The 25,868-nt window shown below is 38.2% G+C and overlaps 1 protein-coding gene across 3 annotated transcripts in view; it reads left to right on the top strand.

Moving 5' to 3' along the window:
- Window positions 1-320: 320 nt before the first annotated feature.
- The window catches only part of DNAJC24 (DnaJ heat shock protein family (Hsp40) member C24), a 34,496-nt gene continuing 8,948 nt past the window's right edge, over window positions 321-25,868 (top strand). The window contains exons 1-3 of one of the 3 annotated variants that reach the window (XM_058025579.1): window positions 321-512; window positions 2,592-2,765; window positions 25,665-25,803. In XM_058025579.1, coding sequence (XP_057881562.1) covers window positions 2,658-2,765; window positions 25,665-25,803 — 247 coding nt within the window. In that variant the 5' untranslated portion in view covers window positions 321-512; window positions 2,592-2,657. Of the gene's footprint in view, window positions 547-1,226; window positions 1,375-2,591; window positions 2,766-25,664; window positions 25,804-25,868 lie in introns of those variants that run through there. The other 2 variants (XM_058025577.1, XM_058025578.1) reach the window with 2 other exon arrangements.

The following is a 25,868-nucleotide window of genomic DNA, read 5'->3' as shown; positions in this document are numbered from 1 at the left end:
TTAAGGTGCTTTGTGGTTTCTTGTATGTTTCTAATGAGAAAAAGTCTTTACATCATAAAAAACCTGCTTCCAGAGCTTGATCTTTTTTCACCAAGATCACCTTCCTTCTCCTTCAGCACAAACACCCCACAGAACGAAGAAACCATGGCCCCGCTCCGATCCAAGGCCGGCGGGCCGGGCTGCCGCGCTCCGCCTGCGGGGCCGGGCGGGAGGCGGAGTGCCTGCGGGGAGAGCGGCTCTGCGGCTCTACGAGCGAGCGAAGGGGAACAGGACGGTGCCTCCAGGGCCCGAAGCCCCGGCAGCCGGAGCGGGGGAGGCGGCGGGGCCGGAGCAGCTCCGGGCCGGGCCGGGCCGGGCTGAGGGAGGCACGGTCGCCATGGAGACGCGTCAGGCCGCACTTCCTGCCGGTGCGGCGCCACTACTGCCCGGCGGGAAACAACCGAGGCGGCGCCGGCCGAGCTGCAAGGCGTGAAGCGCCGCGAGGGAGAGCAGGGTGTTTCCCGCCGGACGAGGTAGGCGTGCGCTGCCATGGATAGTGCGAGGCAGGTGGGAGCGCGGGGCGGCCGCGGGGCCGGGGAGGGACCGGGGGGTCCGAACCGAACCGGGCTGGGCCGGGGGGGATTGCGGAGCTGCGGGGAAGGGCGGCGGGAGGGCTCCGGCAGCGGTGCACGAGGCCGCGGCCTGGGCCGGGCCTCCCCGGTGCCGCCCGCCGCGGTTGTAGGGGAGCGGTGCCGGAGAGCGCGGCCCCGGGGCGGGCAGGACGGGAGCGCGGCGCTGTGCCGTGCAGTGCTGTCCCCTGCCCCGCTGTGCTGTCCCCTGCCCCGTGGTCTTGTCCCCTGCCCCATGTCCCTTGCCCCGTGGTGCTGTCCCCTGCCCCGCTGCGCTGTCCCCTGCCCCATGTCCCCTGCCCCTCTGTGCTGGCCCCTGCCCCTCTGTGCTGTCCCCTGCCCCGTGGCGCTGTCCCCTGCCCCATGTCCCCTGCCCCTCTGTGCTGGCCCCTGCCCCTCTGTGCTGTCCCCTGCCCCGTGGCGCTGTCCCCTGCCCCATGTCCCCTGCCCCTCTGTGCTGGCCCCTGCCCCTCTGTGCTGGCCCCTGCCCCGTGGCGCTGTGCCCTGCACCAGGAAGCAGTTTTAGTGCTGATGTGGGGAAAAAAAAAAAAAAAAGCCAACAAAAAAAAAAAAACCAACCCAAACCTGTTTTTTTTTTGTTGTTGTTTCAGAATTAATTTCTGGTTATAGTGATTTATTAAGAAAATATGGATGTTGATCTAGAACTGATATCCAGCTGTGACAGACAAAGACTCTCTAACAGTTTAAAGTTAGAAAGTGTGTGTTTATTGCAAGATTACTCCCAAATACACACCGCAATTTACAGGTGATTACAGGGTCCTTTTATCTGTACAAGTACTGAATACCCAGAATAGAAGTGCATATTCATAACTTTGGTACATCCCATTCCCTGCTTTGTATTGAAATTAGTTCCAAAGCCATAAAGCATGCACAGTTTGTTCCGTGAAATGGGTCGGTTGTCTCTGTCATGGGGAGGGGTCCCAAAATGAGGAAGTAATTGAAGTCTTCCTCATTCTGACCTTTCTGCCTTTACAATGCAAATATGACAAATGAACCCTTAGTAGGACTCCCATTCCCAGTCTTCAGCTGGTTTCAGAACAGAGGCCTACAATTGTCTTTGAGTTCCTAAAAGCTATTTATCAGTTTCTGTATTCCTCATCATAAACCCAGCTTCTTCAAGGTCTAGCCATTTATTTTAATTAACTCCAATAAAGCTTCTCTCTAACTAAAATCTTAGCTCCCCAAAATCTCTAAATTCCCTAAAGTTTATATCTTTGTGTATTTACAAATATATTTGTAGATTTACAAAGCTCTTGCCTGCTGGCAGTGTTCTTGGGATTCCTAAGAATCAGAGTGAAGCTCAAGCATTGCCATTCTATTACTGGCACTTCTTTTTGCTGGTTTGTTATTTTTTTTTTCCTTTCTGAGTCATTAATTTGGTGAAAGATGGCCAAAATTGATACCCACACTGCTGGTTAGGTTTTGCTTAGTGACCTGTGCTAACCTGATATGTTTTGGTTCATTTCTGTTTATCTGTTTTTATGTGCTCTCCTGCTTTAAGAAAGTTGACTTCTTACTCAGCAGGATGAAGAAAAATTCATTTTGTGAAAACAAACACACACCTTTTCTTGTGTCTTCTTGCATGGATCTTATTCCCATTTTGAAAAATGTCACATTTTTATGTAGTTTATGTTTCTATGTGTTAAGTACGGTATTGCTTCAAAGTCAAAAGTTTGCTCTGAAAAGTGTCTGTGTAAAAGGTGTGTCTGTAACCTGGGGTGTTTCTAAGCAGTTCATTTTACACACAAAATGATTTTTAAAGAAAGATATTCTGAGGCACTTGGATAGGAAACACAAGATTTCACATTTGACAGGCTGTGGGATGGAATGGCCACATGAATTTAACTTTTTTTGCACAATAGTTCTCACATCATGGTGTAGAGGTGCTTGAGGGGAACAATCAATTCTGTCATCCTGCAGTTTGCCATATCCTTGTTTTTGCTTTTTCTCTTTCTCTTCCAGGTTGTGATTTCATGGATCTGATTTCCTGAGGCAGTGCTGAGGAAGGGATTGTAAACCCATCAGGCCATGGCCCTGGGAAGGATGGAGCGCAAGGACTGGTACAAGGTCCTGGGGGCCAAACCTTCAGACAGCCCAGCAGAACTCAAAAGGAAATACCAAAAACTTGCTTTGTTGGTAAGGCTGGATTTGAGCTTTGGGATACACTGATTTATGTATTTGATCTTTGGGATACACTGATTCTTTGCTTCTTTTGTGCCAAGGTCAGGATTAAATGTGTGAGAAGGTATTTTGTGTCTGGACTCAGATGTTTATGGGTTCTTATTCTAGTCTCACAAACCGTGAGTTCTACAGCACTTCACTCTAACAAACTAAAAATGGAGCTGCATCTCCCTCTCTACAAGGCCTTTTAAGAATAAACTGTCCAATTAAGAAATGACACCTAAATTATTTTTACTTTTAATCCAATAACCAACCACACAATGTGGACTTTTTTATCCAATTACACAAAACCACCCAAACCTATGGAGGAGAAGATGCAGAAGGAGCACCAGCCTGCACCTCCATCTTCTTTTATATATATTACTATATTCTAAACCCTTAAACTCTTAAGTTTTCCCCTCTGTGATATCACACACTTCTATTCAAACTCCACACCCACAATCCCAGTTCTGTCATTCCATTTTGGAAGCTTCTCCACAGCCTCAGGTCAAATGCAGTGTTCTCTTGAGGATCTGTGCCTTTCAGCACAGAAACTCTGAAATTCTCAGCATTCAGGTTTCCAACAATACACCAAAGTCATTTTTATAAACCAATAAAGTAATAATTGGGGGTTTGTTTTTACAGTTTTTGTGATTGATCAGATGCAACCCTCAAGTACACAAAGACCAGATGTAAAGCAAACAAAGAAGTTTCTTTTCTGATAGTCAGCAGTAATGAAATAAAAAATGAATAGGAGGAAAATATGTTAATTTTATTGGAAAGCTTCTGATAAGGTTTTGTGGAGTTGTATTCTTGGTCATGCTTCAAGACTTCACATTCTGTGAATTCCCCTATTTTTTTCTGCGCTGCTGCTATTTGTCCATGAGAATCTCAGAGCTTTACCCGATTATTATTGTGTGTGATTCTTGGTTATTCTGTTGTATTCCCTCCCTTGGATTCAGGCATTTTGCTGAAAAAGTGCTCTGCCTTGGATTTCTGAGGAAAGTGAAGTATCTTTTTTGGTACTGTTGACTCTTTTCAGCTGAACTTGATAGACAGATAGAATTCCCAAAGTAACTAAATTCCTGTTTTTTAAAAGCTGGTGACTTGGTAGAGAGGAAGAAAGGCAAGCAGATCTGAGTTTTGTAGGAAAAACTCCCTTTTCTGGAGGAAGCTGCTAGCTAGGCTGCCAGTATTGGCAGAGTGTTTGTTGGAGCATGTGCAAGGCAGATCTGAGGTGGTTTGAAGTGCCAAAATGAATGTGATAAGAAGCTGGGAATTTTAAGGGAGGTAAAGAGAATGCAAATGACCAGGAGACTGAGTTTTGTTACGAGTTGAAGTAAATTCATGGGTTTGGAGGGAAGGTTGTTAATTTTTATTTCTAACCACAATAAAAACAGTTTTAAAGTTTGGTCATTTCACCAGTATGTTCCAGTTTGACGCATCTTGGTATTCTTCAGCTGGATTTGCTGGTGTACATCTCCTCCTTCTCAGTGCCTCCTGTGAGCTTTTTTCTTTACCTGAAACTGACTGTTGTACTTAGTCTAAGTCCTGCACCTGGCAAGATGTTTGTGTGCAGATTCTGGGCATAAATCCTTTGCTTCTCACTATTAAACTTTGATTGTCCTAACTTAGGAGAGGGCTTTGGAAGCCAAGTTTCTTAGTTCTATTTTGAATAGAAATCATTGTTTTTTGGACCTCCTCATGGTTTTGTTCTATTTAATTGCTGGAAAATGTGAGTAAAAGATGAGTAAAGGTCTGTTTGTTCCTAATGGTGGTCAGAAGACCATAGTGTAAAATACCTCTTGTGTCCAGATGGGGCTAATTTAAACTGAATACTGTAATGGAATTAATATATGTATTTGCCTATGAAATAATGTCTAATAATGGATTTAAAATGACAGGTGTTGTTCAGAGCTGTTACAGTAGTGAAACTTTCATAGTCCCTTTCTTGTATGAAGTTTTTTTAAGTTGTGTTATGGAACTGTACTTCACTGTCATTTCATGTCATTGTTTTGGGGTATATGAAGCCAGAATTAGCAAAGTTTCCAGCTGTGTGTCTACTTCTCTAATTCTAGTTTCAGAAGATTAAAGTATTGGTTTAATACACAAGCATTTCTTTAGCACTGTGTATTTCCAACCTGCTTGGTTAGTGCTCTTCATTTGAAAAGTCAGTGAGAAATGGCAGAGAAAGCGAAGATACTTCTTTCTGTTTTTCTTTTGGTGTCTGTGATGGATCCCTCTGACTAAAAAGAGATGTTTACTGATGGTTACTTGTAGGTGTTTTCCCAAGGCCGATCTGCTGCCTGTCTGTGCTTGTTACCATCTGTCCTGTCTGTGCTCATCTTTTCCTTTTAGCTGAACTCTTAGAGGCTCTGCTTGATGCTCTCCATCCTCATGCAGCACTCCCCAGTCACTCTGGGCTCCTTAAAGCATGAGAATACCAAGGTTTTTATGCACCTCCATGGGCTGTAGGAGAGACTGGAGGGCACAGCACATATCTTCTCTTAGTTACAGTGGGAAGGTGCCTCAGTTGGAGAGGTTCCATGGTTGGAAAAATGGTAAGACTTTGCTGAAAGTCTGCCATGGCATGTTAAGACAGAAATGTTAACACAGGGCATGTTTTCTGGGGTTTCTGAGCTGTGGACTTGCAAATACTGGATTTCTTAGGGAGTGTTGCTGAATGGTGGTTTTATCCTGGTGCTGTTCCCTGGTCATTCACTTTTCCCTGTTAGTGAGAATTCAGCCCTGGCTGGACCTTTTGTGTCACCTTCTGTGTCCTTTCAGGTGGAGTCACTCTCTGCTCCCCAAAGTGTGGTGGCACCTCCTCTCCAAGTGCCCAGCTGCTCCTTGGGCTCTCTCCTGAGGGTGGTACAAGTGGCACTGCCATTGCCAAGCACTGCTTGCAGCTTTTTAGAAGCTGGAATAGCAGATTGCAATAGAAGATTCCATGTCAAAATTGATGGTCGGTGCAGAATGGTTTCCAATTTTTATGTAGCTGCAGAAGTTCATCTCCTCTGTGTTTATAGCCTTAAATCCAAAGGTTTGCAAAGCAACTTGCAGGTTGGATACCAGCTGCAGTTCATATGACATTGATTCTGTAATCATGAATATTCTGATCACACTTGGCATCAAGCAGAAGAGATGGTGGAATTTCTTTTAAAACATAATTCTGCTGTTAAAATCAAAATGGCAAATCTCTGAGTCCAGGCCTTTTTCAAGTGATCCCCAGTGCTCCATGTTGAGCATTTGCTTTTTGCCATCTGCTATTTTCTGTATTTGTCAACACATGTATGCTTAGCATCTTGAAGGAACAGGCAGATGTAAAATTTCCAGAGCTAAAAAGGGTTGGAGGTCTTGCCATATGTCATCCAAAAGATGACTATAATTGCAGCTAAATCTCAGGATTGACCTTCATAATACAAAGTAGTACACAATTAAGAGTTATCAAATTGTAGCATTGTAAGAATGATTTCATCAGGGCAAATTTGTGTAAAACCGGTGAATTTTTGAAAACAAACCCCTTTTTATTAATTCTAACCAATTGAGGATGGAAACAGTTAATAAGCCAGAACAAAACTGTACATAGACACTCTACTAGAGTGAATATATTTTTCTTTACTGCACTTAAAACTACATTTTTTAATATGGTCAGGTCACAACATATATGCAAGTGAATTATTTTACTATAGATATTATCAGTTCAGTCCTTAAGAACAGTATTAATTTGATATAGAAAATGAGTTTGGGCTAAAACTAGGGATTTTTTTTCCTGCCACACCTTCTAATTATTTAAGTATCTTATAAAATTTCCTTGAGACTTAATTTTTTTTCTAACAGTTCTTGTGTACTTAGGTGACTCTGATAAGTGGATCATCTTGATTCTCTAATACTGTAAGGATCAGTAGCAGCTGAAGATGACAGACTTTGGGGCACAAGATGCATTGGGCCATTATGAGTTCTATATAAAGTTTATTTTTAGAAGAAGATAAAACTTCTGTGTATGCAGGTTCAAACTCTGCCACAAAGCTCCAGGCAGTAATTCTGAAAGGAGAAAAACTGCAAGGGAGTGCTTTGAAACCAGCAGAGATTCCTTGGCTGGCTCTTACAAACTCATACTGAAATGCTTTCTGAGGCACAGAAGACTTGTAGTTCCCATTCTCTGAAAGGAATCCAGCAAATTCTGAAAATTAAGATCTTGCTGAAGTGGTAGGAGTAGGCCTTTAATCTTCTGTCTTCAGAACATGCTGGTGGGTTTGAGATATTTGGGATCCACAGCCACATACATGTTGGTTTCAACAAGGTGATTTCTTAAATGGATAAATGGGTTTTGTGCTCTGTGCTTGGTTTTTTTAAGGAATCCATTCAGCTTTTAGGAAAGGCAGTGCTTATGTTCCATTTATAAAATCAACAGAAGATAAAATTAGAGCAACAGAAATTAGACATCCAGGGGACATACACACACACACACACCCCTCCCCTCATCTTATTTTTGGCACAATTTTTGCATTTCCTTTTGGTCTAGCACTGTTGTCAAAGAATAAGTTGTCAGATTGTTTTTGAATTTTTATGTAGCTGCTTTATATCTGAAAACTGCTTTTCACCAGGAATAAAGTCACCAAACACATAAGCTTTGTCTAGCTGAAAATCAGGTGTCTATTCCTGTTGATGCTGATGATATTATAGGATACCTTTCAACTGGAAAAAAATTATTGTGCAAGAAAATTATATGCTTCTGCTACAATGTGTGCCCTAATCTTAAAGAAAATCCATGTAATTTGAGCAGGCAGCAGCAAGAAGCTCTTATTTTTAATATGGTAAGGAAATAAAATATATGTACCACTTACAAATATGTGCCACTTAACACAGAGTGTTACAAAGATTGTCTTTTTTATCAAAAGGGGTGGGGTGTATGTGTGTATAAATACCAAGTGTTAAGGTGCTCACTTGATCTGTTTGAAAGAGGAGAAGATTTGCAAATAGAGCATCAGGCACAGGTGAGAATGACTCTCAGCAACAGAAAACAAGGAAATGAATAGAAATTCCATTTAATGAGGCAAAATTACTTCAAGAGTTTATTGCATGGAACATGTTTAAAGCAAAGACGTGACTTTCTGGAGAGTAAAAACTCTCTTACTGATTTCTGTACTCACCTCAATTCTGCAATCACAAGAAATGTAGAGGATGTCATATATGTAAAGAGCTGCTTGTTCTTTTTTTGTGGTTGTTCTTTTCATGTTTGTTGCAAGGTAAATTCAATATTACTCCTGAAAGGACCTGCCTACTGAGGAGCTTCATGCTGAGTTTAAGTTGAGAATTTGAAACTTAAAAATAAAAAAACTTTGAGTTTTGTATTGGAAGCCTGATAATAATGCTTTCCATGAGATTCAGGCAGTGTAAGTATTCCCCTTTCAATACCCTTGGGCAGGTTTTTATTTTTTTATTTGAATAGCAGCACACTTGTTAGAAGTGTTTAACAGATCATCATGCTTAGCTAATTCTAACTTCACCTAACTGGTAGAAAATGGATTTGTAATTTGACAACATAAACAGAACAAGTTCAGTGGAGTTAATCTAATAGCTACAGAGAAAAAGATAAGCATCAAGTTTGATACAAAGGACTATTGTTTCAATGCTCAGGGTGGATTTACTCTGAGCTGTTCTCTACATCCCATTTCCTAATTACCACTTGCATAAAAAGAAGGGGCATATTTTCAACTTGAGGATTTGATTGTCAGTGTAGGTAGTGCCCAGTGAAGCTCAGTGCTAGAGAAATCACTAATTCCAACAGCTTCATTAGCCAGGTCATGGCCTGCTGCTGTTTAACTATGACTTGTGTGATTTATTCACCTGATTCTGGTGCTGGTTTATGTTTGGTTCACACTGTAATGTGTAATGATTTTTTAAAGATGCAGGTGAATTTTAACAAGTGGCTGAGGTGTGAATATCCCTGCAGAAGTTTTGTCTTTAACTTACATAGAATGTGAAAACCAAATAAGCCAACAAGTAAATAGTGCATTGCTTATTCAGGTACTTCGGCCAGTTGTGAAAGTAATGTTAGTTTTTTTTTTAATTATTTATTTCTAAATTTAATCTTTTTACTTACAGGGTTATTGTCGACAGTTCATTTTATAATGAGCAGCTTCTGGTACCTCACCCTCCGTAGATTTATGGTTCATACACAACAGAATGGGCACCAGGCAATTGAAATGGGAGATTTGGCCAGTATATACTTGGCCTTTGATGTCATTGTGCTCTGCAGAGGAATCTGATACCTCTCTTGAACACTTTGTGCCCTGGTTATGTCAGTTACTCATTGTAACATGTATTAAAAAAAGGATCTATACTCTGTTTGGTAGGCTTTTTGTGATAGGTGCTCAATACTCACAAATATTCACTATGTCCTGAATCGGTATAAAATACAAATTCTGATCAAAAATAAAATCTTGAGTGGTTTTTTAAATGCCATATAGCTATTTCTTTAACACTTGCAAGTGTTCTTCCAGCATTTTGAAGACATATTTAAGTAATTTTATATTGTGCAGTGGGCCTTTTATCTCATTTCTAATGAGAGCTGTTTGAAATCAAAATCACAGAGAAAAATATACTAATTAAAGCACAAAGAAGGAGGCTACAAAGAGCAGCATAAAGCTTTTATATCACAAATGTTCTGTTGTTCTGATGTTTGAGCAGCCACAGTCAAGAGCACCTTGAGCTGTTCAGCATTTCCAAATCAGACCATGCATTCAGGAGCCCACTTCAGAAATTTTAAGCACCAGGTCAGTTATTTAAAGAAGGTCTAAGTGCAGAACAATGGTCTGAAGGGTGAGAAAAGTTCAGGGTAGAATCAATCATGTTGCAATGGCTGTGTTTATATAGGGATCTCTTATGGCTGTTAAACAAAATTGATCATGTTTGTGTTGAAACTCAGATAGTTATTAAATTTTTTCAAATATTGTCCTGGGATGTACTAACCTGTAAACCTGTAAAATTCAGTGTTTGGGGGACTTGTTGGGTTTTTTATTATTTAAATAAATGTGTCTAATTTTGTCTTCTGTTTGAAATACATAATAAAATTATTATGTTGTTTAAGCAACACATTCTCATGTTCCTTCTTTCCTCCATCTTTTCACACTTGAGATCAGAAAATCCCCATCTGAATGATGTAACTGTCCCATCCTCCATCTTCTGGTGGCCTCAGTGCATCAGAAATGCTTCCTCATCTCCCACTGAGCTCAAATGCTCGGCAGACGTGAGCTCATGGAGCTGATTTAATGCAGAAGTGAGGATAGGATACTTTGTAGGATACTCTGTGGGTAGCTTATTGCTCTAGAAAAACAGTTCAGCTTTTTGTGCTCTGCCAGTCATTTGGATAAACTTGTTGTCATTTAATTTTCAGTAAATTAAAAGTGATGTTTCAAGGCTGAAGAGTCAGTTGTCAGCTGTTGACTGAGTGTTGTCCAACTTGACCCTTCATTGTTATTCCTACTACGTTGTCAATAATGAAAAAATTCACTCTGTTTTGCTTGGATTTATGACCTAAGAATGTCTATAAGAGTCAGAGAAGGCAAAGATGAATGAGTTTGCTGTGCAGCATCTTAGCTAAAAACATTTTTCTTTCCTTGGCAGAACATGAGGTTGTAACTACTGAGGTGTTTGAGGAGAGGCTGGGCAGGAACTCAGCTCTTTTAAGAGGTTCTTGCCTACTGTCAGAGCAATCCAGGCTTGGCAGTGCCAAAGATGGGCTTGGGAGGATTCTCCCAGTGAAACTCTGGCTCCTGGAATGTGGAAAATGGGTTTGTAGGGAATTCTGAAAGCTCCCAAAGTGTGCATCTGTATGCAAACCTGGAGATAGAAATGGTGACTTAGAAATGCCATGGAATTGGACAGACATTGCTGAGAGGGAAATGGAAATACAAACAAGTTTCAAAGGATGGCCTTGCAAATAAAACTAGATACTTTGAGAAATAGAACTATGAATGATGCATTTTAGATGGTTGGCTTTAAGGTATTTACAGCATTGGTGTGGCTAAAACTGAGAAGCCAAGAAACACAGTGTTTTGTAATTAGGAAATAATTGGCTTCTGATTGTGATAGTGTGAATTGTAACATCTGTATTGTCTCACCCTTCTCATGAGACTGAAAACAGAATAAAAGTTTTTAAAACACCTCTCAGTTGCCCCAGCTTTGGATTAAGAAAAGGGTTAAATCCCCCACTGGAAATGTTGCTGTTGAAACTCAGGGGATGCAAACTGGGATTATTCCTTACTGCTGATCTGTGCTGAGCTTTGACTTTGTCTTTCCACCTCCTTCTCTTGCCTGTTCCCTTCTGAAATGGGGCAGTTGTGTAAAGGCTGAGACTGCCTAGATGGAGCTTTATGAAATACCAGTGTCCCAGAGGTCAGTGGTGAATGCTGGTGAGTGAGCAGAATATTCTGGATATCCTGGATTCCCCCTCAAAGTGTGTCCCTGCAGCCTTGTGGGGACATGCTGCCAAAGTTGTTCCCTTGCTGTAAATGGAGGAATTTGCCAAATCAAGTATCAAATCAGAAGTTAAATGAACACCAAACTAGTGATCAGTCAAGGTAGCAACACATCCTTCAAGCCTATGAATAAATCCAATACAAACTAATTTCTAAGTGGGTGTGATTCCATAAGTTATGTTTGGAATTGTTCTGTCACTGTGGCTATGAATTCTTGAAATAATGCTCACTTTTATTTATTGCTTCTGTTGTTAGAGGTTTCTTTCTCTTGTGTTTTGGGTTGTTTTTTGGTTTTTGTTTTTTTTAATACTGGTTTTCACAACTGAGTAAATTCTGTTAATAAGTAGCTTTTTATGTCCATTTTAAATGTTATAATTCAACAAGGGCCAAACCTGTTATTTTGAGATCTCAAATGGCTTCAAACCCTGTGGGGATGGATTCTACATTGCTCTCAGAGATGGGGAAAGCTGAAAGAAACAGTTTCAAGAAAACAAAAAAATCAAAATCAAAACCTTGGTGTGCAAGTGTTGGAGTTATGGTTGCTAATAACTAATTTTTTAAAAGTCCTGTACTCTGCAGCTGAAGTGCCTTGGGGACTCGGATTATTTTGCATTCTGTTTAAAGCTGTGAGGGTATTTTCAGGTATTCCAAAAGAACTGGAAAATGAATGGGACACTCTGGTTTGGAATACTGAGCGTGTGACTGGGGCAGGGGGCCAGTACAGAAAATTGTGCTTTGTGCTTTGACTTGGATTATTTTGCATTATGCTTAAATCTGACCTCTTAAATCTATGAGGGTGTTTTCAGGTATTCCAAAAGAACTGGAAAATGAATGGGACATTTTGGTTTGGAATACTGATATGTAGCTGTGGGTATCAGAGTACTTTTTCTGGAGTGGTTTCTTTGTCTTTTTGGTTTTTGGGTTTTGTTGTTGTTGTTTTTGGGGTTTTTTGGTTGTTGTGGTTTTTTTTTTTTCTATAATAAAACAGAGGATTTGGGAGTTTGTGTTCACATGAAAGTAGTATTTGCCTAAACTGTATTCCTAACAATTTGTTTGTTTGGAGTTATTATATGAGCAGGACCACAATAATCCATGCCTAAACAACAGAACATTGTTCAAAGTGATATTATTGGTGTAAATTGTGCGCATAGGAGCCAGAAATTAAAAAAAATTTTGAAATTCCCTTTCTATTTTTACCTTTATACTCCTGTAAATTTAAGTGGTTTTTTTCCTCCTTCATTCCTTTGCTGGTTTTTGATGGATTTTCTGTTGTTTTTTCTTCTCCTGCTGTCTAGTGTAGCTTTCAAAGGGCTTTTTGAAGTACCTCTTAAAGCTCTTGGGTCACTCTTCATAGGAAAATAAGGAGCCATGGAAAGAGAAGAAAATGAAAGAGAGTGTGTTTCTAAAAATGTACCTTTTGGTAATCAAGGCTTCTGGTTTTTCTCCTCATTTTCATTAGCCAAAGAATTGTTTTCTTGTGTTTATACAAACAACAGTTGATATTCCTTTCCATCAATAGAAACTGAAACTTTTACACTTGATTTTTTTTGCTCTGAAGGGCTCTAAAGTAGCAAAGAGTGTGGAAGTTCAAAGTAGCAGGATGATGCTACAGAACCATGAGAAAAGCAGATGCATTTTAAGTATATTTAAGCAAGATACCTTAAAAAAAAAAAAAAAAAAAAGAAATCCAGTGTGGACACTAATGAGTTTGTGACAGTGTAATTTAGTCTGTGGGTTTTTTTAATTGCACTTTGAGGATTCCAGTAATTTCAAGGGTTTGCTGCAGTGGATTGATAGTCCCATCCTGTGTTTTCACTGTGCAGCTGTCAGTGAACACCCATTTTGTGTTCTGCTTACCTGTTGCACATTGCTGTGAACATTTAATCCTAATTTTTTTTTCTTTTTTTTTTTTTTTCATTTAATTCTGGCTGGTTTAAAAAGAAAGCAGTTTAAGCAATTTGGGTAGTCTGTGGTTGTTTCCTTGCAAATTTATCCCGTGGGTAATGAGTAACTAAAATGTATGGGGAAAACTCCTTTTTCCTCCAGAGTGCTGTCTTGGGGATGTTTTGCTGCAAATATTTGAATTACAGCAAGTACCTCCTTATAGTTACATCTATAGCAACAAAAGTGTTACCTGAAATATTTCTGTTCTGCTGGATTTTATTTGTCTCAGACAAAGGTGTAGGTGTGCTGTGCTGGATGTTGTGTGTAACAGTGGGAATTTCTGGCCAGAAGGTTATTTTCTTTCCTTTTTTTTCCCTTTTTTTAATTTTTTTTTCCTTTTTTGAAATTCTTTTTTCTTTTATTTTTTCTTTTTTTTTTTCTTTTCTTTTTTTCTTTTCTTTTTTCTTTTTTTTCTTTCCTTTTTTTCTTTCCTTTTTTCTATTTTCTTTCTTTATTTTTCCTTTCTACTTTTTTTCATTTCTTTCATATTTTTTCTTGCTTTGTGTACAGGATAGGCTGCGACCCCAGGAATTCAGCCTAGGAAGACTTTTTTTTTTCTTTTCTTTTTTTTTTCTTTTTTTCATTTTTTTTCATTTTTTTCTTTTTTTTTTCTTTTTGTTCACCTTTTTTCTATTATTTCTTTCTTTCTTTTCTTTTTCCTTTTTTTCTTCTCTGTTTCCCTTTTTTTCCCTTCTTTTTCCTTTTTTAATTTTTTTTCCTATTTTTTTCTTGCTTTGTGTACAAGAAAGGCTGCGATCCCAGCAATTCCATTTAGAAAGACTTTTTATTTCTTTTCTTTTTTCTCCTTTTTCCTTTTTTTTCTTTTTTCTTTTATTTCTTCTTTTTTCCTTTTTTCCCTTTTTCGCCTTTTTTTTCCTATTTTTCCTTGTGTTGTCTACAGGATAGGCTGCAACCCCATCAATTCAGTTTAGGAAGAGGGTTTTTTCTTTCCTTTTTTTTTCCCTTTTTTTCCTTTTTTTCCTTTTTTTTCCTTTTTAAATTTTTTTCTTTTATTTTTTCTTTTTTTTCTTTTTTTTTTTCTTTTTTTCCCGTTTTTCTTTTTTTTCATTGCTTTCCTATTTTTTCTTGCTTTGTGTACAGGATAGGCTGCAACCCCAGCAATTCAGATTAGGAATACTTTTTTATTCTCTTCTTTTTTCTTTTTTTTTTCTTCTTTTCTTTTTTTCATTTTTTTTCTTTTTTTTATTTCTTTTTCCCTTTTTTGTTTTTTCTTTTTTTTCTTTTTTCCTTTTTTCCCTTTTTTCTTTTATTTCTTTTTTTCTTTTTTTTTTTCCTTTTTTTTTCCTTTTTTTTCGGTTTTTTTTTCCTATTTTTTCTTGCTTTGTGTACAGGATAGGCTGCGACTCCAGCAATTCAGCTTAGAAAAACTTTTTTTTCTTTTATTTTTTCTTTTTTTTCTTTTTTTTTCTTTTTTCCTTTTTTTTTTTCCTTTTTTTTTTCTTTTTCCTTTTGTTCTTTCCTTTTTTCCTTTTTTTCCCTTTTTTTTCCCTTTTTTTCATTTTTTCCTCTTTTTTTCTAACTTTGTGCACAAGAAAGGCTGCAATCCCAGCAATTCAGTATAGGAAGACTTTTTTTTTCTTTTCCTTTTTTTTTTTCTTTTTTTTTTTGCTTTTTTTCTTTTTTTCCTTTTCTTCCCCCTTTTTCTTTATTTCTTTTCTTTATTCCTTTTTTTTTCCTTTTTCTTCCCTTTTTTCATTTTTCTTCTATTGTTTTCTTGCTTTGTGCTTTGTGTACAGGATAGGCTGCGATCCCAGCAATTCCGTTTAGGAAGACTTTTTTTTTCTTTTTTTTTTTCTATTTTTTCTTTTTTTTTTTTCTTTCCTTTATTTTTTTTTCTTTCCTTTTTCCCTATTTTTTTTTCTCTTTTTTCCTTTTTTCTTTCTTTTTTTCTTTTCTTTTTTTTTCCCTACTTTTTTCTCCCTTTGTGTACAAGAAAAGCCGCAATCCCGTAATCCCAGCAGCTCAGTTTAGGAAGACTTTTTTTCTTTTTTCTTTTTTTTCCCCCTTTTTTTCCTCTTTTTCCCTTTTTTTTTCCCTATTTTTCCTTGCTTTGTGTACAAGAAAGGCTGCCATCCCCGCAGCCCAGTTTAGGAAGGCTGTCGGGGATGGAGCAAATATTGAAGAAGGCATGGAAACTTCGTGGCTCGCCCTTGGCCGGGGCCGAGCAGAGGAACAAAGCCGGGCTTTGCTGTGCCCTGCCCAGCATTAGGTGGCAGTAGCGCGTTGTATTTGGCAGCTGCTTTGTCCTTGGCTTTTTCTCTCTGCTGTCTTCAGTGCAGTTTCATCAATGGGAAAAAAAAAACAAAACAAACCCGTGTGTTTGATTTCTCGCAGTTTTTATGAAATGCTGATTTATGGTTTGGCTCTGGGGGCACCTCCTGTCCTGTGTGCAGAGGTGGGGTTGGTGTGTTCATGATTTATTTTCTGGTCTAGCAGTGGTACCTAGCAGTGGTAACATTAAGCACACACATTCTGGTGATAAATATGCTGTTAATGGTCAACTGAGTTTAGTTCTGCAGCCCTTACTTTCCATAAGCTGTTACCATATCTAAACATAATATAGCCTGCCAGATGAAGTAGGCTTGGGATTTTTTTTTTGCTTTTTGTCTTTATTCTTAGATAAAAAACAATCTTAGGCTCAAGAGCAAGTTAGTAGGGACATAATTAACCTCTCAGCTCAGTGGTATTATTGTCACTGCAGGTCCTGGATGAGTGTGGCCCTTTTGGGAGGCTTTTTCTTCCCTTCATCCTTGCTTCTCCCAGGTAAAGGATCCCAAGGATTCCAGAATCCTGTGTTGCATTGTATTAATTGGGCAGGATGATCAATTAATGGAAGAAGAGCAAGAAAGTGTTGACAGAACATGCTCCCTAATTAGTACCTGCTGGACCATGTAGGCCGCTGTGGTGTTGTCTCAGGGTGGCAACTGTACAAGACCTTTATGTGCAAAACAGACCTGTGGAAAAGCCAGGGAAGGAAATCTTCATTGCTGGAATATTTCCCTTCCCACTGCGACCCTGGGGCAGCTCCATCCTTCACAGAAGGAGCACATATCCAGTTCTCAACCCTGTGTTGTGTCCATGTCTTGCTCTGAAGTCATGTAGCCTTTGTTTGCCCAGGTATTAGTTAATGGAAGAGCTGCTCATCTATAAATAGATGTTCTTTTTTTCTTTTTAATAAAACTGTGTAGTAAGAGGGAAACAGCGAGATTTCCTGATGGCTCCTGTGATCAAATGGCAAAAAGTTCTAAGTGAAGAGCACCACAGTGATGGTTTTGGATTACAGAGCAGGGCTCCAGAGTTTTTCAGGTGAAATTTGGGATTTGAAAAGCACTTTGAGTCTAGGAAGGTGGGATGCCAGAATTATTTAGTTATTGGTAATTAGTGGGGTGTCCCCATTTGTTTGTATAAATACATTGCTATTAATTCCCATTCTTCATTCAGAAGTTCTTCCTGCAATTACAGAAGTTTAATGGTTAAAAATCTTTTCAAAACTACCTCAATTTCTCCTGCAGTTTAAACTTCTTTGTTTTACTGAGATAAACATCTTCCTGTTTCAGAATACTTTTATTGAGTGAATAACCTCTCTTTTTTGTTTGTGTAAAACAGTGTGTATTTTTACCCTGCCCCAATTTTACAAGTTCAGCTGGTGAAGCTGGAAAATGGCTTCTTGCTGTGACCTTTCAGTGAGTGCCATAGGGTGGGGGCCAAGTGCACGTTGGACGCTTTGTTCCCTGCTTGTCACAGGTGGCTAAAATATGCTTTTCTTAAATTTTATTAGCCAAAAGTTCAAATTCCAATTTAATAAAGGAACTAACTGATCATTAGGCCTGTGTTCTGATTTAAAACACATCCCAGAATGGATTGTGCAAGGAAAACAATTGGGTCCTAGAGCACAGCAGCCAGCCTGCCCTCAACCAGAGCAAATGCTCATTTGGAGGCTTGGGTGCTCACCTAGGGCTGACACTGGCATGGAAAAGATATAATATATATAAAAATATATATATTTTTAAAATATATATTAAATTTTATATATAATATACATAATTATATAATATATTATATAATCTATTATATATAATTGTATATATTTATATACAAATTTAATATATTATATATAATATAATAAAAATTTAATATATAATTATATAATATATTCTCTATAAAATATAATATATGTGAATATCCATATTATATATATTTATATATAATATATATTATATATAATTATATATAAAATATATATCCTATAGAATGTCTACATATATATAATATCATAATATCTATCTATATATTTTATATATAATTTATATATAATATATAAAATATATATAATGATATGTATCAAATAAAATATAATATAAAATCTGTTATATATTATATATTATATATTATATATTATATATTATATATTATATATTATATATTATATATTATATATTATATATTGTTTATTATATATTGTTTATCATATATATTGTAGATGTTATATATTGTATATTATGTATTATATGTATAATGTGCATCGATTTTATATATATATAATGCATATAATATATGTAATATATATTTTCTATTATATATATTAAATATATATAACATAGAATACCAGATCTGGGGTTAATTCTGGTACAGGCTGCTGGGGTTTTGTGGCTGAAAGTGTTCAAGGTGATGATGGAGGTAAAATTAGCCAAAGTGTTGACTTGGAATGTAATTACAGAGCTCTCAGAGTGTTGTAATTGCATTATATGGTTCCTTCTCTGTGCTGTGTCCAGCAGGGAGACTGCTCAGCTTTACATGTTGGTGCTTTATCAGCTGATCTGGAATTTGCAAAACATGTTGCATAATTTGAAAATAGTGCTGCAAGCCCTGTAATGGCAGTTCAGAGCTGGGAATGTGCAGTTTTGGCAGGATTTGGGGTGTGGAGGGGAGCCCACTCTCCTACACTGTGCTAAACTTAGCTGATAGTGTTTCAGATGCAGAAGTTTAATATCTTGGATAGCTTTAAACATTAATTTATTGAGCCCTGAGGCGAATAGAAGCAGAATTACTTGTTCTTGAGGGCTGGGGGTCTGGATCAGCCACATTTAAACTGTCTGAGGACAGAGAATTCAGGGTGGACACCCTGATAAAAAAACCCCCAAAGTCAGGCTGAACTTTGCAGTGGAGGCAGGGTTTTCCCAGCAGCTCTCACACTGATCTCTCCTGCTCACAGTCTGCAGCAAGAGTCCCTCTGATGAGCATTTCTGGATCAAAGCAACAAAACTCTATCTCCAAATGTAATTTTAGAAAGAGGAGGAATGCTGCACTAGGCTTAATTGTCCAAATTTGATGCCAGAGCTATGGGAAGATGAAGACTGAACAGAGTCTTTTAGTTGAGAGAGAGAAAACAAATGAGTACAAAGGAAATGTCAGCCTACCATAATATTTTGATTTTTGAAATAATTTTAAATAATTGTTGATTTCTTAGATATTTATAGATGTGGCTTACATATTGTGGCCAGATTGAGAGATTTTGTTTCAGGAACTGTAATTGCTTTCTTACTAAAATGTGTCCTCACAGTCTGTAAATAACCAGAGAAATGGATGCAATTATATGACCCAATCCAGCCCTTGTTTAGCAGTTAATTTCTCCAGATTTCTATGAGCATTTGTTCAGGCCTACACAGATTTGGTTGTTGGTTTAAATCTAGCCAAGGCTGGTGGTGTCTTAATTGCTACCACAGAGCAACCATTTGGCCTGTGTGAGATGGATGTTGTCAAGGTACCTTCTGCAAGGCAGACATTCATCCACTGGGAATGTATCAAGAAAGTTTTCATTAATTGGTCCCTTTGTTGGCATTTGTGGCAGAGCAGCCAAAAAACTGAGTATGAACAGACACTGTGTCAGGGGGTGAGATTTATTGGCAAGTCTCAGTAAAAAGTGGTATTTACTACATAGATTGTAAGCAGGGGCAAAGGAGTTTCCTCCTAAGAACAGGCTGGCATTAAATTTACTGAGGTGGTTTGTTGTTGTTGTTTTTGTTTTTTTTTTTTAAGGCAGGGAAATGTAACAAGAATCCAGCCTCAGTCAGAAGTTAAATAGGAAATAGCCAGTTAATATTTTCCTGCTTAATGCTGGCTGTCTTGCAGCTTCTTTGTAATGTGATGTGAAGTGTTATGATGGGCTCTGTGACGTGCAGACAGATTCACATCGACCTATGGATGTGTCAGATGAGAACACTTGACAGGTTTTGTCCTGACTTCATTTGCTTAACCTGTGGATAATGACAATTACAGCTGATAATGTGTACATGTAGAATAAAGCAGGACAAATGTTTTTAAACAGCTCCCAATTTCCAATAGCTCCCAATTTTGGGATTTTTATGTTCACGTTAATTTCTGCATTTTGATCTTGTCTCTTTGATAAAAGGATGAACTTCATTGTACTGCAAGGGACACACTGGTACTGATTTGTTCATTTTGTCTAAATGCAGCATGATTGTTTAATTTTGTACAGAGCAAGGCTGTTTGCATGAGGCTTGCTTAAGCCCATTTTAATTTTTTTTATGCCATAATGAGCTATAAATAAAATAACAGTTTGGACTTAATACTCTGAGGGGCAGAAGTTCTGATTCTGAAATTTGAAAGTATTGCCTGTTGGATATTGAGCTTTGATAAAAGAACAAATAGATTGAACCCCCTAATACTGATAATGGGATTCAAAACTGCTTGTTGTTAATCTGTGCAGTTCCCATGAGGACTCAAAGTTTCATCCTCTTGGATTCCCAGCCATGTGGCTGGGAAATAATGGCTTGGGTTTCTCTCTTCATCCAGCTGCTTCCAATGTTTTCCCCATCCCTATTTTCTGTTCTGAGCAGCAGTGTCCAGCTCCGTGTGCCGGGACAGGGCTGTCAGTGCTGTGTCCTGCTCTCAAGCTGTGTTTATCCAGGGCCACCTCCACCTCTGCCATTTCAGTCCACCAGTTTTGTATGGCTGGCATCTCTTCTCTTTGCAGTTTTAATTCAGTTCTTTCATTCATCAAAAATGTGCCTGCACCACATAGGAAGAGTGTTCTCTTTGTTGAGTTTGGATTGAATTTCTCTTCCCTGACCATTGCTGAGTGTCTTTCATCACTGCTTATTTTTTGATATAAATACACATATTTTTTACACATTCCAGGAGGTGTTGTAGTGTAGGTTGTGAAAATTGTTTTTTTTTTAAAGGTAATTCATAGTTGGATGGAAATGATAACTTCTCATTGCGTTGCATGGATAAAATAATGTCTAGCTATAAAAATAATCTGTGCCTAACATGGAGAAAGGGTTAAGGATGCTGAGCTACTGAGTTAATTTGAGATGTTAATATTCTATCATTTGCTCTTGCTTAAAGGTCAGGTTTAGTCACTAGATGTAGTTCTTTCAAAGGTAGAAATACTTGGTGCATCTAAGTAATCCTCTGGTAAAGTCCTCCTGTTGATTTACTCAGGGCACATCTCCAGCTTCAAATATATCCCTTATTCAAATACAGGCACACATCCCCTATGGAAATAAAGCAGGAATTCCAAACCTGTCTAAACTTGTCAGTTCAATTTAGCAAGGTGATTCCATGAGACTGTAGATGATTTCAGAGTTTAAAATCTTTAATAAATCAGGTTGTTTAGAAAGTAAGTGTTGGTTTTCCTCACTACTTAATGGTTACTTTATGACTCACAATAGTAAGTCCAGAATAATTTAAGTTGAATTTTTGAGCTCTGGTGGTTTCAGCATTGTTCTATGCCTGTCGTTACTTTTGAATTTTAGAACCTTAAAAATGGTTTCCACTATGGGAAAAAAAAAACCTAAATGGTGTATAGTAAAAATTTTAAAATCTGAAAATATTTCTCCAAAATAATCCTCTCAGAAGAGAAGGTCAAGAATTTAATGCAGCTGCATTTGATTCATCCTTTTTATATTACTTTTCTATTTTCTGCTGAAGATTCCTGCAAAAACTTGACAACTTTGCAGAAAATATTGGAAAGTAGGAAAGACAAAGCTGTGGAAGGTAGAGAGTACTCCTTAGTTTGATCTTGGAAAAAAAAATTAGAACTGATTTCTCTTCAGTTTCCTCAGACAGAAAAAGCAACTCTGCATTTTAAGTGGCTTACTTAAAAGTTATGTCATTTCAGCAGGGAGGAGTTTTTTATAGTTATCTGTGAAAATACACTGTAGCAGATTTATTTATTTTTTACTTACAAAAGGTGATTTAAAATTTGGAAGCAGTAGTGACTTTCCTAAAATGAAGGCTCCTGGTTTGATGTACAGAATTAGGGATGTGGTGCATCTTTTGTTTTTGAAGTGAATACCCTTTATACACAAGGCAAAATAGCCACAGTAGTGTATTAATTAATTACTAAATGAGAAGGGATAGCACTTTTTAAACCTTTTCTAACTAACCAGCTTTTTAAATCTGGTGTGTGGAAAATCAGCTGAGTAAAAATTTGACCACATGAAGTGGTCGCATTAAGTTGTGTATTCCACAGTTTAGGAGGAGATTACAAATCATTACAAATCCAGTGTAAAACTCAGGCCTGTAAAGCTCCCACTGAGCTGGATTCAGCTGATCCTCACTGGGGCTGTCAATGTGTGTCTTTCATCAGTGCTTATTATTTAATATAATTATGCTTATTTTACACATTCCAGAAGGTTTTGTAGTGTAGGTTGTGAAAATTGGTTGGTTTTTTTTAAAAAGGTAATTCATAGCTGGATGGAAATCATATTTCTCACTGTATTCCACGGATAAAAACATCTCCCATGCAAAACCATGACAATTAATAGGGAAGAGGAGATCACCAAAATCCATCATATCACACAAGAATCTGGTAACCAGGAGCGAGGGAAGGGCCCAAAAAAAGAGCATGATTTGTGTCTGAAGGGAAAAGTTTTTTACAGAAAGGGTGAGAAAGTTCTGGAATGTTCTGCATGGGGAGGTGGTGCAGTCCCCATCCCTGGGTGTGTTTAACAAAGCCTGGATGTGGCACTGGGTGCCAGGGTTTAGTTGAGGTGTTGGGGCTGGATTGGACTCCATGATCTTGAAGGTCTCTTCCAACCCCGTGAATTTTTGACACCACATTGCTCCCTCTGAACTGGAGTACTTTTGTAAAGTCTCCTCTGTGTCTGAGTGGCTGAACAGAGTCTAAAACAACTGGAGAGAGGACATTTTGTGTGCTCTCTTGGAGAGGGAAGAGCAGTGCAGTTGAATCAAGACTGGATTTTTGCTGCAGACAAATTCCTGGATTTTGATTAGCAAGCTAGAGAGTGGAAAAATAAGTCAGTAAGAGCATAACAGTAAGTACATAAATCCAGATGAAATGGGGTCACTGGAATAGAAGAAAAGAATAAGAGGAGTATTAGAATAAAAGAGCTGATGTTTGAGGATTTTTCTTAGTGTAGATGTAGTTTGCTAAAGGCATTAGGTGAGAAAGGCCAAGAGAGGAACGAGTAAATAGGTTCAGAAGGCATGGAAACCAAAATGGAGAGAAATAGATAGAAATAGATAGATGTAGATGCATATTTTAATGAGTAGGTGCCCTACAACGGAGTTGATGAAATTGTAGTCTTTCTAACATAAAAATTGCACATGCTGCAGAAACTAAATTTCCCAAATCTATAGGAAAGGAGTTAAGGGCTATGTGTTAAATCTGAAGAATAATTAGTTTTCTGCATCAATTATTATCTTTCCACAGTACTTTTGTGGTGTGGGGCTTCCTGTATAGTTCAGAATCATTTCTCAGTCAGACAAGGTTTTGGTGCAGCAAAGGGAAAGTGTGGCCAGTTTGGTGGGAGTGTTTTCTCAACATGGTTGGCAGGAGAGAAGCCAGGATGCTTGAGTCTGCTTTGGGCAGTCATTCAGTAATTTTTGTGTGTATTTCTAAGAAACTGATTTGAGAAGGTGTAGACTTTGTGGCCAATCCAAATACCTAGAAGTTATCTATATAGAATACAATGACTTCATGCAATTTTTTGCGTGATCAAGATATTTTGGTTTTGTTTGCACCTCAGAATTTTGTCATCTTCAGTTGAAGAGATAGAAAAGGGAGGAATCTTCATGGATCACAAGTGTTCTTCAGCTGTATTTTTAGCAACTTATAAGGTAGTCTTCAGGCTTGAGTGCAGAGGGGACTTCAAGTGGAACAAAACCAGGATTTAGTATACATGTGAGGTTGGAGGGACATCCACCTGTGTGTGTGCAAAAGCACCTGAGAAACAACCTGAGGTGGAAGCATTTTGCCCAGCCATCCCTGCTGTTGTTGTACAGGGGATTTATGTACTGATAACTGATCGTTACTGATCACTGATTTATGTACTGATAACTCATCAGCACTGATAACACTCATCAGTGAGCAAACAGACTCCCAGAGAAGTGCTCCTTTACATTTGGGATTTTGTCAGCTACACGTGTTACTAGCATTCTTTCCTTTCCAAAATGAATTATAAACTCAGATTAATTTAATCAGAAATGTGCTTAATCACTTATAGAGCAGGTACTGTACATCTTAAAATCTGCTTCACATTTCAGTGCCCCAGCTGATGTTGGTATAAAGGGCACTTAAAGCTCCAGAATAAGGGAAAACTTGGTCTATGACACAGTTATCAGCTGGTAGGCCTGAATATGTTGGAAATTATATTATATTATATTATATTATATTATATTATATTATATTATATTATATTATATTATATTATATTATATTATATTATATTATATTATATTATATTATATTATATTATATTATATTATATTATATTATATTATATTATATTATATTATATTATATTATATTATATTATATTTATAATATATATTATATATTTTTTATATTGTGTATTATATTGATTATACTGGAACTTTCTCAACTTAAATGCTGTTCCCTGTTGCTCCATCACATCTACTGAGCAATTTAGAGTAGCAGAAAAAGAGATTACTGGAGATGAATTAAAGCTACAGGAAGATGGAGTTTTGAGGGTTCCTTTTCAGCAGGCATTGGAGCCACTCAAGTCAGAATGCTCTGCTCTGCACAAATGAGAAAGAAAACGTGTTACCATTTTAATTATTATTGCCTGTTTAACATGGGATTTCTTGAATAACCATGTCCTTGAATAATCATTTCTTAACGAAAATGACACAATTTTGTAGCCAGTGATCCATGATTTTAAGTATTTGGAAGGGCCATTGATTCACTGAACTGGAAGAAATGAAAGATGTTCAGGCATATTTTCAAAAGTAGAATTGCATGTAGTATAAATTATATTTGATCATGTATATTTTATTTACCATTTAAATCATAAAAAAAGCTGGGCACGTGTAATGCAGCATTCAATTGATATGTGATAGCTTTAACTAAACATTGGTTCTTACGTTTAAATCTGTGTTTATGTTTAAATATTTTTAATTTTTTTTTTATTTTAAATCTGTGTTTGTGTTTAAATATGTTTAGCTCTGTGGAGTGTTACAAGAGCTGCCAGCACCTCCTCTTGTCCCTGTGTCATGGTCCCCTATTTCTGTTTGTGCTAGTCACTCTCTAGGTAAATTGTCCATAAGGCCAGTGATTGGTGCTTATGTTTAAATATTTTTAAATTTTTTTAAAATTATAAATCTGTTTGTGTTTAAATATGTTTAGTTTTTTGGAGTGTCATGAGAGTTGCCAGCGCCTCATCTTGTCCCTGTGTCGTGGTCTCCTGTGTGCACCTGTTTCTGTTTTCTAGGTTAATTGTCCATAAGGCCAGTGATTGGTGCTTATGTTTAAATCTGTCTTTATGTTTAAATACTTTAATTTTTTTTTAATTTTAAACCTGTGTTTATGTGGTGTTTAAATACATTTAGCTCTGCACAGTATCACAAGAGCTGCCAGCACCTCCTCTTGTCCCTGTGTCGTGGTCTCCTGTGTGCACCTATTTCTGTTTCTCTAGGTAGATTGTCCATAAGGCCAGTGATTGGTGCTTATGTTTAAATCTGTCTTTATGTTTAAATATTTTTTAATTTTTTTTTTATTATACATCTGTGTTTACGTTTGTGTTTAAATACGTCTAGCTCTGCGGAGTGTCATGAGAGCTGCCAGCACCTCCTCTTGTCCCTGTGTCGTGGTCTCCTGTGTGCACCTATTTCTGTTTCTCTAGGTAAATTGTCCATAAGGGCAGTGATTCCATCAGCAAATTATCCAGAAAATGCCATCAGTGCTCACGGTGACACTCGTGCCACTGGTGGCTCTGCTGCCCTTCCAGTGGGATAATCAAACTGGCAGTTCCTCTTGTGCCCAGCGCCGTCACCTCCCTTCCTTTGGCTCCTCAGCTTAGCCCTTCTCCTTTCCTGTGTCCTCCTAGCTGAGTATGAGGTGCATGAAGGATGGCTCCTCTCCCAGCCTGCTCAGCCCCAGCCCCCCAAAGCTGTTTGTCCTGTTGTTTTTGGTTGGCAGCACCACCCCGACAAGCAGGCGGCGGGCGCGGCGGAGGCGGCGGCAGAGGAGCACGGGCAGCGGTTCCTGGAGATCCACCAGGCCTGGAAAGTTCTGGGCAACGAGGAGACAAAGCAGGAGTATGACCTGCAGCAGCGTGGTAGGTTCCTGCCAAGGAGGGCTGGAGTGGCAGCAGCTCTTTCTCTAAGCCAGGGGCTGGGAGTG

This window comes from Melospiza georgiana, chromosome 6 (assembly GCF_028018845.1).
Source record: "Melospiza georgiana isolate bMelGeo1 chromosome 6, bMelGeo1.pri, whole genome shotgun sequence".
In the NCBI taxonomy this organism is placed as follows: Eukaryota; Metazoa; Chordata; class Aves; order Passeriformes; family Passerellidae; genus Melospiza; species Melospiza georgiana.
Note: the sequence above shows the minus strand (reverse complement) of the source record. Positions and strands in the feature narration are given on the sequence as shown.